The 15,879-nt window shown below is 36.6% G+C and overlaps 1 protein-coding gene and 1 long non-coding RNA gene across 4 annotated transcripts; one reads left to right on the top strand and one right to left on the bottom strand.

The window, feature by feature from the left end:
• Positions 1 to 237: 237 nt before the first annotated feature.
• On the bottom strand, positions 238 to 3,055 carry LOC130728160 (uncharacterized). 2 transcript variants are annotated; one of them, XR_009015586.1, is made up of 3 exons: positions 2,316 to 2,811; positions 1,401 to 1,517; positions 238 to 1,306 (listed from the first exon to the last, which is right to left on the bottom strand). It is a non-coding gene; the product is annotated as an uncharacterized LOC130728160 (long non-coding RNA). The 2 variants fall into 2 exon arrangements; XR_009015585.1 differs by having other exon boundaries at positions 1,401 to 3,055.
• Positions 3,056 to 6,970: 3,915 nt separating this feature from the next.
• On the top strand, positions 6,971 to 14,353 carry LOC130728159 (uncharacterized). 2 transcript variants are annotated; one of them, XM_057579525.1, is made up of 9 exons: positions 6,971 to 7,319; positions 7,495 to 7,547; positions 7,712 to 7,781; positions 8,820 to 8,910; positions 9,054 to 9,115; positions 10,807 to 11,063; positions 11,196 to 11,232; positions 11,328 to 11,459; positions 13,876 to 14,353. In XM_057579525.1, the coding sequence occupies exons 2-9, from the start codon at positions 7,500 to 7,502 to the stop codon at positions 14,061 to 14,063; spliced, it is 885 nt and encodes a 294-aa protein (XP_057435508.1). In that variant the 5' UTR covers positions 6,971 to 7,319; positions 7,495 to 7,499; the 3' UTR covers positions 14,064 to 14,353. The 2 variants fall into 2 exon arrangements, with proteins under 2 accessions (XP_057435508.1, XP_057435509.1); XM_057579526.1 differs by having other exon boundaries at positions 6,971 to 7,343.
• The last annotated feature ends 1,526 nt before the right edge of the window (positions 14,354 to 15,879 follow it).

Below are 15,879 nucleotides of genomic sequence, written 5' to 3'. Positions count from 1 at the left end.
GCTCGTTTGATATGTTGTATAGCATAAGGTCTGATAGTATAAGGTCTGATTGTATGAGGTCTGATAGGATAAAGCATGTATAATATGGTGACGACAGTAGTGGTGATGATAGTGGTGGTATTGGAAGGTGATGATGGCGGTGGTGGTTGATGGTTGTGGCGACGACGGTTGTAACGCCCCGAATTTCGGGTGTCACTTTAGTAACCTATTAAAGTAAATATGCAATGTTTTCCAAAATGATACATAAACACGAGTATTATTTTTTTCTTTTCAAATGTATTTCCAAAACATGTCATGCATACTCCCAACTACAATGGGATTTACATCAAGCCTTGAACAAGGCGAGTACCCGAAAGTAAACCCGAAATCACCCAACCTACAAAACCTAACCAATAGAAACAACTCAACAAAGAACCTATTATGCAATGACACCATAAATCCGAAATACTCCCTACGATCTCCACATCGGGGAACCGCAGGAAAGCAATGCATCGGAACCTACCCGAAACCTCAAATATAAATTCATAAAATCATTATCTCAACCTTAAACCAATAACGGTAAGCTCTCTAACCCAAGGCTCTATCCCTAGACCCGACTCTATTCTTTGAGTCTTCCATAATTCTTCAAGTCCTCATCTCGAACTCGTACGAAGGTCAACCTTCATCGAAGATTCTCCATCGCCTAATAGCGTTAAGCGCCCAAACAACAAGTAGCAAATAGAAAGGGTTAACTCCATGCAATTACCATGTATAAAAGAGAAAATCATGCTGTTCGAATTTAATTACCTGGCATGGTAAATAACTAGCAACATAACACAACTCATATATCAACAACTTAAACATATATCGAACTCAGATAATAATAACCTCAACAATGTAACATCAAATCATATATCAATAACCCAATACGAAAATCCAACAACATAGGGTCAGGTGTTAGTTCCCTATAATGCAACTATATGCCGCTAACAAAATGGATCGATCAATATCGTCTCTCAAGACGGGACAATGATAGGACACACCTCCTCATCGCCACTTATCGTCACACAAGACGGGACAATCATAGGACACACCTCCTGATCGCCACTTAGCACCTCGCAAGATGGGACAATGATAGGACACACCTCCTCATCGCCACTTGACTCAAGCCCTATATGCCAAGTCAGACAATAACAAAGCCCACCCAAGGACCAATCCAAAGTAACCACATGTTCCATCCACTAGGAAGCAGTAACGACAGAAACCAGTAAACGGCCGAAGCCTCTCAGAAAACATTTTCCAAATTCAGCATAATAATCATAATCATCTGCCAATCAATATAAACATCTTCATCTCAAACACAGGCAGTGCGATAAAAGCATGCAAGATTCAAAGACGCTCTAAAACCGAGTTACCCTTACCTTAGCCAATTTTCTTCCTAAACTGCAACTCCAATCCTATCTCATCTTTGTTTTTCGCGTCGGCTCGCTTCCTTCTATTCCTTAGCTTCGTCGCAAGGCGCTTTCGTCCTTCGTACCCTTCACAAGTTCACATACTAAACCTTAGCCTCTAAAGTCACATCTAAAGTTCCATAACAAACTTAGCCAATCTTTCTCGCTCACTTAGGCTAAATGCACAAACTTTATGTTTCAAGGACTAAAGTCCAAAGATAAAATATTTGTTTTTTAAAGAAAAGCCCCTTTAAATGCCCATTTAGAAAACAACTCCTCAACTTTTAAGTAATTCAACTCTAGTCCCTTGACAAGCACATAATCACGAAAAGGTCCTCACATAAAAGTAAGTTCTTTTTCAACCCTCAATCTTTAATAAATTTATCAAACAAACCTCAAGACTTTTAAAACTCAAGTTTAACCCAAAACTTCTAAGCATGTTGTGTTTTAGGCCCCAAAATTCTTTTCATACAATTTAAGAAATTTTCAAGAATTGATGTTTCCCAAAATAAATTACATGCCTAAGCTTAGAAAAATTCCAAGAACAATCTTTTCCAACCCTTTCTATGAAAAGCTATTTTTTTCCAAAATCACTTATGAGTAAAATTTCAACTTTTTCATAAAACATTTACATTAATAGAAAGCTATTACCACTAGAAATAACATACTAGAATCACTAACTCAAAACTTAATTTTTAACAGTCACATAACAAGCTTTTCTCATCTTTTCCTCAAAAACTTTGCATCACCACAAGACTGTCCACATAAAGATTAAGCTTAGCAAAGAGTAGAAAGAGGTCCAAACAACTTTTTAGCACAACATTTTCAAAACTTAACCAAATTGAAAACTAAAAGCATAGGTTTGAAGCCCTTGACATAAGCTACCTTGTTTGTTCTTTGTGTGAGAGGAGAAAAGCACGAAAAAGGAAAGCTTTGAGGAAAAATGGCTTCAGCCTTGAAGATTGGAGAAGACATGGTGGTTCGCTCATGAAAGGAGGCGTGGCGGTGGTGACCAGCGGTGGCTGTGGTGCTCGCGTGTTCATGGCTGTTTGGAGTGGCCATGGTCGGAGCTTTTGTATATGGTGGTGGCTCATGGGTTGGTTGTCCAAGGAGAAGAAAAGTCAAGGTGGTGGTGGCTCTTGGCTGGACATACAGCCACGGTGAGGAGGAGGGACGATGGTGTTGAGAGGAAGAAGACATGGTGATGGTGGCCAGCAGTAGCATCTCGTGGAGAGGGAGAAGGGGACGTGAGTGAGAGGTACCATGGTGGTGTGGGTGCTTCAGCAAAAGAAATGAAAGAAGGAAGAAGTGCTGCAAGGAATAAAAGAAAAGAGGAAGAAGAAGAAAAGAGAAGTTTGTTGCAGAAGAAGAAAGAAAGATATTATGAATAGAAAGAAGGAAAAGTCAAAGAGAGTGGACGAGAATGAGAGGTTGGAAATCTGATTGGTGGTACCTTGACATGTGGGACGTGGAGGAGGGATATCCAAGGATAAATGAGAAGATATTTACTAATCGGTACAAATTAATTTGGACACTGAATGATTTAGCTCATAGAATTAAGAGAAAAATATAAGAGTGATATATTATTATATCAAAAATTATGAGGAACTCTATGAAATGATAAAATATAAATTTGAATCACTTTAAGCAAAATAAAATGATTCATGCACCAAGAAATGAGTAGAAACAGAGCTAAAGAATAATTGCGAGACAATTAGAACAAATATGACGTCGTCATATTATGCGTTTAAGCTAAGTATGAATTATAGGAAAATGACAATAGTGATTATTATCATTTGAGGAGAAAATATTTTGGAAACGACCTGCTCCAAAATCTGACACAAAACTGATTAAGGAAATATTCTCCGGATGAGAAAACTTCATTCACGGAAAAGATTTATAGAGATGAAAGGATTAAAACAACGCGGACAAAAACTCCGAAAGGAGCTTCGAACACGGTTCAGGGTCTCGCAAGTCCCTGCGGAGATAAGGTCTAACTTTATCGGATTTCCGGAAAGCGAAACATATCGATCTTACAGTCAAAAGTTTTGTAATGGAACACTTGCCATAAACAAACATAAAAACAATAGAATATAAATACTCAATTAAATTAATAAATCGAAAATAAATCAATAATCTAGTTATTTAATTCAGGGTCTTACAACGGTGGTGGTAGTAGCGGCGATGGTGGCAGTGGTGGAGGGTGGTGGCAACAGTGGTGGTGGTGGTGGGGGCGGCGGTGGTGGTTGTGGCGATGGTGGTGGTGGAAGTAGTGGTGGCGGAGGGGTGGTGGTGGTGGAGATAATGATGACGGTATCAACGATGGTGGCAGTGGTGGAGGGTGGTGGAGGGCGGTGGTGGCGATGGTGGTGGAGGGTGGTGGTGGTAGTAGTAGCGATAACGATGACGGTATTAACGATAGTGGCAGTGGTAGAGCGTGGTGGTGGTGGCTGCGACGGTGGTGGTGACGACGACAATGGTGGTGGTAGTGGCGGCAGCGATGGTGGTGGTGGAGGTTGATTAAATATATTCAAGTAGTTTATACATCACATCCTTATCATGTCATATCCATCATCTATAGGGTAGATTAAATAATTCATCATTTTAATGTATAAGAAGAGATTGATGTATAAACTTATACAATACAATGTGAGCACCAAACAATAGATAAATTCATAATGCATTATATAAACTTATACTATCATGTCTAATACAGTATACAAACGGCCCCTAATCATTAACTAACTCTAATCATACATGGTGGAAAACATGTTAGTACGTTTCCTCACCGGAAAGAGCTAATTTGAACTAAAATATATAAGTCAAGGTGTAGGATTGTTTGACCAAATTCTTAGTAGACCATTTATAATTAGGTCACTTTTAAAAAATTATATAATTAGATCAACTCTACAAAAGTCACAAACAGAAATTGATTAACAAAAACCATCCTAATTTAATTGTTCGAATAGAGAAGAAATACATATTAAACATACAGTTAATTTTGTTAATTTTTAGAAAAATATTATTTATTTTTCTATTTTACCCTCTAGAATATATTTCATCTTCGACACTCGCTAGGTGGATACACCTTGCGGGACATCTTTGAAGCGCAATTCCCATCGAGCGACGGGTAGAATCCTTTGCAGAAGACTTAAATACGCGATGAGGTATTGTAAGTGGCAAAGTGACCTTGCTACCACGATCCATTGAGATTCAGCCCTCATAGGCGGATTCACCACCTGGCTTGCCTGGGCCTTTGCCCTGGCTCTAGGAATTTTTTTTAATTTTTTCTTTGGACTAGGTCAGTTTTTGGACCAAAAAATAGAAGAGAGAAAGGGCAAAATTTAGGGAGACAGATGTGTCGCTGTAGGTGAGGGAGTGAGGCGGTGGGAGGGTGGGTGAGTGAGTGAGTGAGTGAGTGAAGAGTTGGTGAGGTGTAGCTCCGTGGATCCTCAACAAAATTTACATGAAGGGTTTCTTGCACTGAGAATCGATTACAGAGCAAGGGCAGGCTCGATTTTGGTTGAAGCATCAGAGGGAATCTTCCCTGAATGGGTTCTCTCAAAGGAGTTTTTTACCTTTCCCTTTGTACCATTTTTTCCTTCATGGCTTCATCATCTGTCCTTCAATTTCTAGATCCAAAGTGCTCTGTTCAGCCCTGAAAAAAATCCCTTCTTGCATGTAGATCTCAGCAAAACCTGTATCTGCTTCTTGCATGTAGATCCGTGGACGGTACTGAAGACGTGATGTAGATGGTGTCGACCACTGTGAGGGATAGTGGAGAAAGAGCAAAGGTCGTGTAACTTTGGGGAGGGGAAGTGAGAATTTCTGATGTGTGACTGGGTAAGGTGAAAGAGAAAGGAAACAGAGGATAATTAGAGAATTAGGAAAGAAACGTAAATAATTTGATTTGTGTGGTCCTGATTTTTTAGTCTAATTAATATTAGGAATGGAAACATTTCCTGGACCTAAATAGGAAGGAGTCTATTTTGGAATGAATCTAATCACTCAGTAAATGAAGGAGGGAACGTGAGGTAAAGATAGAGGGGAATTGGAAAAATAAATTAATGTAAAATTGACTACATTTATTTATTTTTATTAACTACATTTTGTTATAAGTATTTTTATTAACTACATGATATTTTTTATTTTGTTATATTCTTGGAAGTTGCAAACCACATGTATGTTTTTCATATATTATTTTTGAATTAATGAAATTAATTAATTTATTCATATACTATCATTAATATAATGAAATTCAATGAATAAATTAATTTATATTAATTATAGAGTTAAAAAAATGGTGCAAGCCTTTTATATTAATTATATTGTTGATATTAATCTATATACCCCTTCTTTACTGCATAATTTACAAGTCATGTACCGCGTACTCGTACCACGTATCAAAGCGTATGACGAACCAGGTAACTATGAACTTGCACTACAAAAATTTCGGGGTTTTAGCGGCGGTTTATTTGTTAAGAATGGCACTACAAAAAATGTAACTATATATTTGGGTTATGTGATTAATTGAGAATGAGACATATTTGTCATTGCAACACGCTATTTATGCTGCAACCCCGTAATTTCCGCAACCGCAGCACCTGAAACTGTGACCGCAACCGCAATTTAAAATCTTAGGTCACATGTCAAGTGTGGGCAATTAGTCTTAGACTTAATCTTGCCCAGGCTCAAAAAAATTCCTAGCTCCGCCACTGTCAGCCCTTGTTGCTTCAATTCGTAGAATATGTTTCATCTTTCTTCATTGAAGACAAGTAGCCGACACAATGTACAAATCCTTCTCTAAGACTTCTGATTGAAGCTTAATTAGTCAAGTTCATGGATTAGCCAAGGTAGGTGTGAATGTGGTTTGAGTTCTTATCTTTTTTTTCAAAGTATTATATTATATTTTATTTTATTTTTAGGTCAAATAAGATTTTAGTCCCTGTATAGTACGCTAAGTTTGAAAATGATCCCTCTCTTGAGCAAAGTTTGAACTCAGTCCCTACTATTCGAGAAACTACGTAGTTTCAGTCGATCAAAACCCCTAATGTAGATCACACGTAACCCTTTAACAACAAAGCATAAGAAAATGTTAGAAAATGAGTCATCAAACTCTCTGAACATAAAATTTAACAATCTAATTTAAAATGCACCTCGGTAATATGTTTTGGGTTTGAAAAATATTACTTAATGTTCTAGGAAAAAAATTGGAGAAGATAAAGATGTTTGAGAAAGGAAGATATTCTTTTCTGGGGTTTTTTGAGCAAGGTGATGAAGATGATGAGGGGATATTGATGATAATGAGATATTTTTCAGCATTTTTTTATATTTTAATTAATTTGTTAGCTTAATTACATATTTACCCTCAAAGTTGTTAGGAGCCTAACGTGGCGTAGGATACCAAAATATTATTTTTAAAGTTTAGGGATCCATTATACACAATTGAGAAATCTGGGAGACAAAAGTGTGAATAAACCTAAAATTAGATTTAAAAAATTGTATATATATTAATTTAAAAAAATTAAGTATCCGTTGCAAAAGACCCTGGCCATTTTCCCTCACTCTTCCTCTCCGTCTCCTCCGACAACCCCTCTCTGAACCCCAAATCCGGCAACCGCGCACCCTCACAACCTCCCTCACCGCACTCTTCCTCTTCCGCTTCCGCTTCCCTTCTCTCGCCTCCACAATCCCCACCCTGAGCCACCACAAGCACCACCGTCCACGGTGGCCGCCGTGAGCCTCTAACCTCTCAAACCCGTCGTATCCAGATCTGCTCCTACCTCCTCCCATTCGCTCGGAAATTCGCTGAAGATTGTGGAAGAGGGCTTTCGAAGCCGTATATTCAATTGTTCTAACTTCATCTCCACTCTCCAGTATTCGATTAGGGTTCGCCTCCAACTCCTTGTTCTGGTTTCGTATCCAACTCTCTCAATTTTCAGTATTTTTATTCAATTGCTCGTCTTCTGATTTATCGTATTCTGCATTTCGCATTGATGTAAATTGTGAAGGCAAATTGTGCTTACTGCATAAATCAAATTGTGCTTTTTGAATTTTGGTGCAGTGAAAATGGAGACTCTGTACAAAAAGCTCTACGACAAGTACACCAAACTCAAGGTCTCTCTCTCTCTATCTCTCTCTCACGCATCTTCGCTAAGAGACGCTCTTGTTTTCGCGTGGAGATGTTTACGGTTTAGTTTTCTTTGTTCTTCGGTTTAGACATAGCTTGTTCGGTTTTCATTATTTGATTCTTAGTGTTTGTTTTTTCTATCTTGTTTCAGACTAAGAAAATCTCTGAGATTGATCAGCTAAATAAAGAACAAGAAGTGAAATTCATGAGTTACTTATCTGGTAATGTTTCTTCTTCTTTTCTTTCCATGTTTGCAAGTGTTTAGAAGACATGAGTTTGACCAGCTTGAGATAACATGAGAGTTCTTCGGTTAAATGAATTGTTATGGAGAACTCTCTGCCTAGTCCTGTTCTTGTTCCCTAATTTCTACTTTTGAATATTCAAAATGGAAAAAATATGAAACAGCCAGTTGTGTGGGGATTTGCCTCATTCTTGGGGGAATGGTGCTGAGATGAAATACGATACATTTAAGATATGCATATAAAATATATATGGGCATAACAAAAATTCATAAATCATAAAATTTATTATTGCAGTTCCAGAAATTCTGAACCAAAAACATGCGTAGACATTAGTATTTCATAGAAATAGATTTTGGTTCATGCTGACTGCACGTTGTGTGTTCGAACTTTGGAGTATTAGAATTATTGAAGGTGACTACAATTATGTAGCAATATAACTGTGGGAGAAAAGTAATCGGCAACTAAGTTTTGAAGTCACAATTGTGCAACGACCTGAGGATGAAAAGGGTCATGCGTTGAAATGGACTTAGGCGGAGAACAGAAGATGATGCATACACATATGGGCAGTTGGGCGTGGAGCAAAGATGTAAAGAGTTGTGAGTTTCATTCATGCCGGGCCACAAGAAAAAATTTGTGTCTTGCAAGAGAAACTGAAGAGTCATGTGTTTAGATAAATGGGGTTAAGCTGTATTACTGTATCCTAAAGCATCTAGTTGTGCCAGAATCTGACATTTTTTCCCTTAAAAATGGCTTTTTGGACACGTAACAGATATGTATATGTGAATTATCCAAGCATATCGGTATCAAGTACATCATACATATTCAAAACCTATATGTAAAGGAAATGTGCATATTGGTGCTGAACTTTTGCAGACTTTAGGTTTAGATGGAATTCATAGTTCTACTAATCTTTATCTGGTATGAATATGATGATTCAGAAAACTTAGGCACTATTTCAGTGTTATTCTTAATGCTTGTGCGAACTAGTTTACCTTATTGTCAAACCCCATTTTGCAGCTGCGGAAGAGTTGATAGAGCACTTGAAGAGCGAAAATGACAAGCTGCATGGACAATTGAATGAATTGAGAAATGAAGTGGTTTCAGTTAGGCATGTATTCTGCAATTTCACCTCTTTTTTTTCTTTTCGGTTTTGTATTTTGTTCTGCAAACTTCCTTGAATTTCTTTTGTTTATTTGCGCTGGTGGCTCTTGTGTGGACTTTGGAAGACTCAAATATGTTACTACTGTGCAGGCTTGCTAAAGACAAACAAGTAGCTGATTATCAAAGGCTTTTGACGGAGGAAAGCAAGAAAAGTGAGACTCTGAATTATTTTTATGGTTCTTGAAATACTTGTTGAATAACTCTAGTACAGATGGTGACAAAGAAGAACTTTTCATAGTTCTTGATGCTCTCAATGATGATTAAAGTAATTGTTGGAAACAATACTTCTTACAAGGTTTTAATTTGTTTTCATGTAGATCATGCTATTGCTTCCTAAATTTTTCTTAATGATTTGAGATGTTTAAAGATTAACTTTTTTTATTGTTTAAAATTAAAATGTTGCCACTAATTATTTATTAGTGGAATAATGTAAGTTGCTTAAACTAAAGGATTTTTTTGTGCACGTCTGTGAGGTTTAATTTAATTCTTTTATAGTACATCCAAAGCAGGGTAAATGTTAATTTTAATTATATAATTTGAGATAGACCATAATTCATTCATTTTTTATGGTTTTCTTTATTTTCTTTTACCGCCTCTGTGCATCTTATCACCTGCTGTCTGCAGTCATGGTTTCTGGATCTCTGATCAGTCTTATTGTTTTTTTGAAAGATCAAATATGACTTATTTCCATGCAATTGACTTCTTTCATCAGTAGGTCAATTTGATTCAGCTCATTAATCAGCTTCCAAGGCCTTTTGTCTCTTGAAGCTACCCATCCAATCGCCGTTGTGGAATCGCTTTCAAGAATCACATTCCTGAATAGGAATTGTTGACAGAATAACAGCCCTTGTAGGATTTCTTTTACCTCGGCTTCGTAAGCCCAACCAAACCCGATTCCAAGTGCAAAATACCCCAGGAACTTCTTATTTGAGTCCCTAATAACACCACCAACCCCACTGATTCCGGGATTACCTTTGGATGCTCCATCAACATTACACTTCAACATCCCAATATCCGGGGGGAGCCAAGAAACATGTCTAGGAACAGATTGAGAGGTGGAAAACTGAATGCTTCCCAAGTTTCTTGTGAGCTCCTCAATGTCGTATGGGCATCTTGGCCAAGCATCTTTTACCCACCAAGCTATTCGTAGCACATACATATCTTCAACCTCTTGCATTTGCATCCCTCTTCCTCTGAAGATTATGTTATGATCAGTCTTATTGTTAACTTTCGCATAATATACATTTTTCATTTCTGTTATCCTTTTGCTAGGCATTTACTTAACTGAGATAGTTACCGGCAATACCCCGTGCGTGCTGGTTTAAAAAATGTTGCTAACCAAATCTTTGATATTAGATAGGTTATGAGATTAAAAATTGCGCTTAACAGCTTATATCAGACAATATTTCCTTATTTGGCAGAGTAAACCTGATTTTTACTTTCAATGATATATTCACATATCTTCATCACAAATAAACAAAGAACTTTATAAGTTAGTAATCGTCCAGGTGTGTTCTGACTTGCATGAATTTCATTTCATGTAACTAACTTTTTGTTTTTTAGCTTGTCACTTTGAAATTGTTTGTTACTTTTCATATTTTCTGGTAAGTCCTTATTGAAGTAGTAAAGCAAGGTTTAACATTATGTTAGCTACTAGTTAATGTTCTTCTTTGGAACTTTCATGGGAATCTTTATTCCACGCTTGAATGTGATTGTTTTATTATTTGATGTGATTTGTGAATGGAAGTTAACCACAGTATTCTCCCCTGGACCCCTGCCCTTAAATTGATCTCATTTTAATTGATTCATGTTTTATAAAAATTTGGGTGTGAACTTTTGGCAGATGAAGCTCTTATTGAAGAAATTGAGAAGCTGCTGAAGGAAGGAACTTCTGGTGGTTCAAATAAAAGTAGTAAGGTCACTGGAGATGATCAATTCAAGGATAATTCCAATAGCACTTCTGGAAGAGTGACAAGGAAACGTAAAGGGAAGGATGCATTGGAAAAAGAAGAAAGGTATATATCGTGTGAAAATAGTGAAGGTTATTCTACGGAGATAGTAACACCACAAAACTTGTGCAAGGAGACGGCTTCCGATAAGGTGAACATTCAAAACCTAAAATTTGAAGTGTATATGTGAGCATGTATGTATAATATTATATATGCACATCTCATTTTGTTCATTTGGGTGGAAAATGTAAGCACCTTAATATCCTGACATTTTGTTGTGAAGCTGCTGGAATGCTGTGCTAAGGCAAATGATCAATCAGGTTGGTGTTAGCAACCAGTATTCATGATTCTTTATATGTGAATTGTTTTATTTAGATTTTGGCATATTTTATCTAACCTTCATTGTGTTACACAGGCATTGATCTTCAGGAAAGTGATCATTGTAACTGGCTTATCAAAGCTCTTTTTGAGCATGCATTGGGCATGAAATTATGCACCCAGGATCAAACTGGACGAGTATGCCTGTCTGCACTCCATCAATCAAGCGGTAACTCACTTTTGAATTGTACACTTGAATTCTGACTTATTATTTGTTAATCTTATTAGTTTTTATTAGTTACTATACCTTGTTTTTGAGTTAATTTGGAATGCTAATATGGTTGTCTATATTGTTTTAATATGGATATATGTTAGGAAGATTTTGAAAGATTAGCACTCTGCTCTATTTGATCGCCTATTACCTTGTGAACAGATGGAGTTTTACAAATTGTTTCTTTAGACTTTGGTTCAATTCAAGTGAACATATCCTGGTCAATGGTGCAATAGGATGTCAATCAACCATATCATTTAGTACTGAAATGCTTATAAATATAATTTTAGCAATTAGATGATCTGGCAAGATCACAATATTGTGGGTAGTTTAAACTTCAAAGTTTAAAGAAATGGGAAATGAGGATATATGGTGTTTAGAAGATTCAAAATACTTTCATGAGCTGGACTAGCTTAAGAGTGGTTACTATTATATATCAAGCTGTGACATTTATTGCATGATATTTGTGTTCTCTCATTTTCAGTTGTAGAATTTTTGTCCTTTTAATTTTAAAATACTTAAAATAGGGTCCAACAATATAACCTCAACTTTAAAATTGCTGCACGAGTTTTAAAATGCTTTCATTAGATACGGGTTTGAGGGCTATTGTGGGTGATGCAAGGGAGGCTAGTGTGGACATTGCCAACAATAACGAGATTATGATTGGACTGTTTGAAAGCATTTGAAGTCGATGGACCAAAATCGTGCAATTGAAATTGGAAAGACCAACATCCTGAAATAGCAACTAATACTTTAGTAGGATTTTGAGTAGTACATAATAGAACAATAGAAGATATGTATGATGGGGCCACGCCTAATGTGAGAACTTAGGTTAAAACAAAAGATTTTCATATAAGTATTGGACTCTTTTTGACTGTCTTGGATGTGCTTCCTGGACATACCAAAGAGTGACATGATGCATATTTTGCATATGATATGATATAGTCCCAAATGGAGAGTCAAGAAAATGAATATATTGGAAGCTAGAGATTTGGGGAATAAGTTTTGGATGTGCATGATTTTCATTTAAGTAGAAGTAATTGGAATATATGGAGTGTAAGTTTACCTAGAGGAGTGCTCAGTTCATCTTAGAAGTGAAAATTTACCATGCCACTACGAACCGTATCTTGGATCCATCATACAAATTGGTCTGGGAGGGAGATGTAAACCATAGGATATAAATAGCTGAAGTATGGTGGTTGTGTTAAAGGAACTACAAAATATTGAAAACCTACTTAATTTAATTAAGGGAGAAACTTAGATCAAGTTCCTTAAATCCATTTCATCAAGTTTACCAATCATGTGATGACACATGTGCAACTATTTCTAAAAATAAATTGTCATTTATTAAGACTTTATTGTCAAAATTTGAAAAAGTACACATAAACTTGATGGAATGGAGGTAAGGAACTTGATCTAAGTTTTATCCTTTAATTAATCAAAAGTTCACAATTCATGTCATGGTAAATTATTTTTTGAAAAATAAGTGCAAATGAAAACATTTTCTGGTACAAAGATCCTGGATTTGTATTACCTGAAGCATGTGAAAAAAACATATTAAAAGTACGGTTGGGTTTATTGACATGCTACTAAAGATCTGAAGTTAATGTGAGTTAAAGTTATTAAAAAAGTAGCATCAAAACAGGAATAAAGATGAGCAAGAAAACACAGCACAAAAAGTTAGACAGTGGGTGAAGATGGTTCATGATTGAGCACTAGAAATGAATTGATGAAAAATGTATTACAGAACTCAAATGACATAAAATACAGGCAATAGGCTTGCTGCGCCAGGGACAAAAGTCTCTCTGTCCATAATCTGCCCAACAATAGCTACTATTGCACCTTCTAAAAGAGTTGTTAACTTGTTTGTCGACCAATAGATCTGACCCATTCTCATATGTTCGCTTCGCACTATGGCCATACTTGAGACTGATGGTAATATAGTTGGATTAAACTAGCTATACAGAGAACTGGATACAAGGTTGCCAAAGATATTTTTATCTTCCTTATTTTCCTGTCTCTATTTTCTCATCTAATTTTTGCATAAACAAACAGGATTTGTTTGGGAAGCTATACAAACAAATGTCAATTCTAGTTTTAGTAAGATCAGACACAGTCATCCTTTGAATCACTTCTGTTGGTTTTTTAACTGAAAACTTTGTTGTTTTCTTCTCAGTTCTGTAAGAAATTCACAAGGTTAACCTTAACTGGATTCTTGTTTCTTTTGTGGGTCACTTATGGACTCGGCTAATCTTAGTAGTTTCTGGAGAGTCTTTTCTTTAGTGCTAAACCTTTTTGTCTAATTCTAGTCATTCAACATTTGTGGAAATGTAAGTGTTTGATTAAAACGTTTCTTTTATTGGAATCATTGTAGGTTACTCCTTTAGTTTATCATGGATTGGCAAAGCATCTGGAGAGGAAGTAGAGCTGCTATACCATGTTCTATCTCTAGGCACATTTGAAAGAGTAGCACCAGAATGGATGAGGGAAGACATCATGTTCAGCCCAACCATGTGCCCCACCTTCTTCGAAAGGGTATCTCATGTTATCAAGTCAAGTTGAACCATTAAGGTTCTGTTTTTGCTGCTTTGAATTTTATTGGTGCCCTCCATCCTTTGAATATGACATTGCTGTACATATTTATAGTTTAGTTATTATTCAGAAAGCATTTGATTGGTTATGTTTTGCGTGTAGACTTGCTTCTCTCTGAAGAATTATGCATGTGACTAATGTGCTTCTGTAATCTACTTTGAATCATATAAATTAGAGTCCTTAATTTGAAGAGTAAGGCAATCACTCTCGTGACTCCTCACTCTCCCAATTATAATATTTTTAACATTATCTCTCTTCAATCATTGCATTTTGTATATTTCACACCTGAGAGTGAAATTGTCATAAGGCGAACATTAAATACTTTTCAAATTTTAAATTTCAATCCCTATTTTTGAAAAACAAAAAATTAAATCTTTTACTATTTTTCTTCTAATTATAATTTGATGTTTCATATAAATTCAAATTATTATCATTATAAATTTAATTTATTTGAATATCATTTATTGTCAAATTATATAAACTTAATATTATTAAAGACATAATAAGGAGCTAAATACACATTTTTAAAGTGAGCTGAACCTAACAAACAAAATGAGCATTGTGGTCGGGCTGACACTGATATTTTAACACTAAAATAGACTTTTCTTGTAGTGTATCCAAAATTGTTTTTAATAAGGGTTAAAAACTATAACCGTCCCTGAATTTTGAGCGAGTTTTGAAAACCGTCCCTCGCCGGAAAATTATCTGAAAACCATCCTCAGACTATTGAAAATAATTTGGACCCGTCCCTCCGGCAGCCCCAGGTCCGGGCAGCGCTTACGTGGCTGTCCACGTCAATTAATGAGAGCCCGACGTGGATTTTTTTTATAATTTAAAATTTAAAAAAATTCCTAATTAGAAATTAATTATTTTTTTATAATTTTTCAAAATATTCATTCATCACACCTCCTTCCCTTCCATAAAAAAAAACCTAAATCTCATTTCATCTCCCTGAATCAAAATATCCATTCATCTTCATTTTCAAAATATTCATTCATCTTCATCTTCTTCTTGCTTCTTGTTGCAGCCCCATGTTCTTGTTGCTCTATTAGTTTCTTCTTCTTCTCTTTTTTTTTTTCTGGTTTTCTTGACAGATCTGTGGGGTTGGGTTTGGGTTTCTGGGTGGTGGGGGTTGTTCGATGGGGGTGAGGGTGGTGGGAGTAAGGGTGGTCGGTTTTTGCTCTGGAGGTGGGTATGGGTTTCTGGGTTGGTGAGGTTGGGGGTGATGGGTTTGTGCCGTGGTGGTGGGTGAGCGTGGTGGTGTGTGGGCGTGGTGGTGCGTGAGGTTGGGGGGTGATGGGTTTGTGCCGTGGTGGTGGGTGGGCTTGGTGGTGTGTGGTGGTGCGTGAGGTTGGGGGCGGTGGCAGTGGTTTTTGGTTCTCTTCCCTCTCCAGCCCCCACCCAACAATCTGCATTGTACGTTCCACAATCTGCTTCTGATGCAGTGTTTTCCTTCTCTTCTTCAACATTGTTCTTGAACTGAACTGAGCTCTGTTTTTACTCTGTTTCTACAATACTAGTAGTGCTGTTCCCAGCTGAAAGGAGCCATTTTTCTGATTTTTTCCTTTGTTATGATCCACCCCTTTTTCTTGCTGTGTTGGTGAGGCACGAACCCGTTGTTCCCCAGCTCTATTTTTACTCTGTTTCAAGAACGATGTTCAATGCAGAATGTACAAAGATGGAACCTTGCAAGATTTCTGAGTTCAAAGGGGGTTTAGGGTTAATTTGGGGATTTATGGTTAATTTAGGATAATTGGGTTAAATAAAATAATTAGGAATTTTTTTT

This window comes from Lotus japonicus, chromosome 1, assembly GCF_012489685.1.
Source record: "Lotus japonicus ecotype B-129 chromosome 1, LjGifu_v1.2".
In the NCBI taxonomy this organism is placed as follows: domain Eukaryota; kingdom Viridiplantae; phylum Streptophyta; class Magnoliopsida; order Fabales; family Fabaceae; genus Lotus; species Lotus japonicus.
This window is presented reverse-complemented; position numbering and strand designations above follow the sequence as displayed.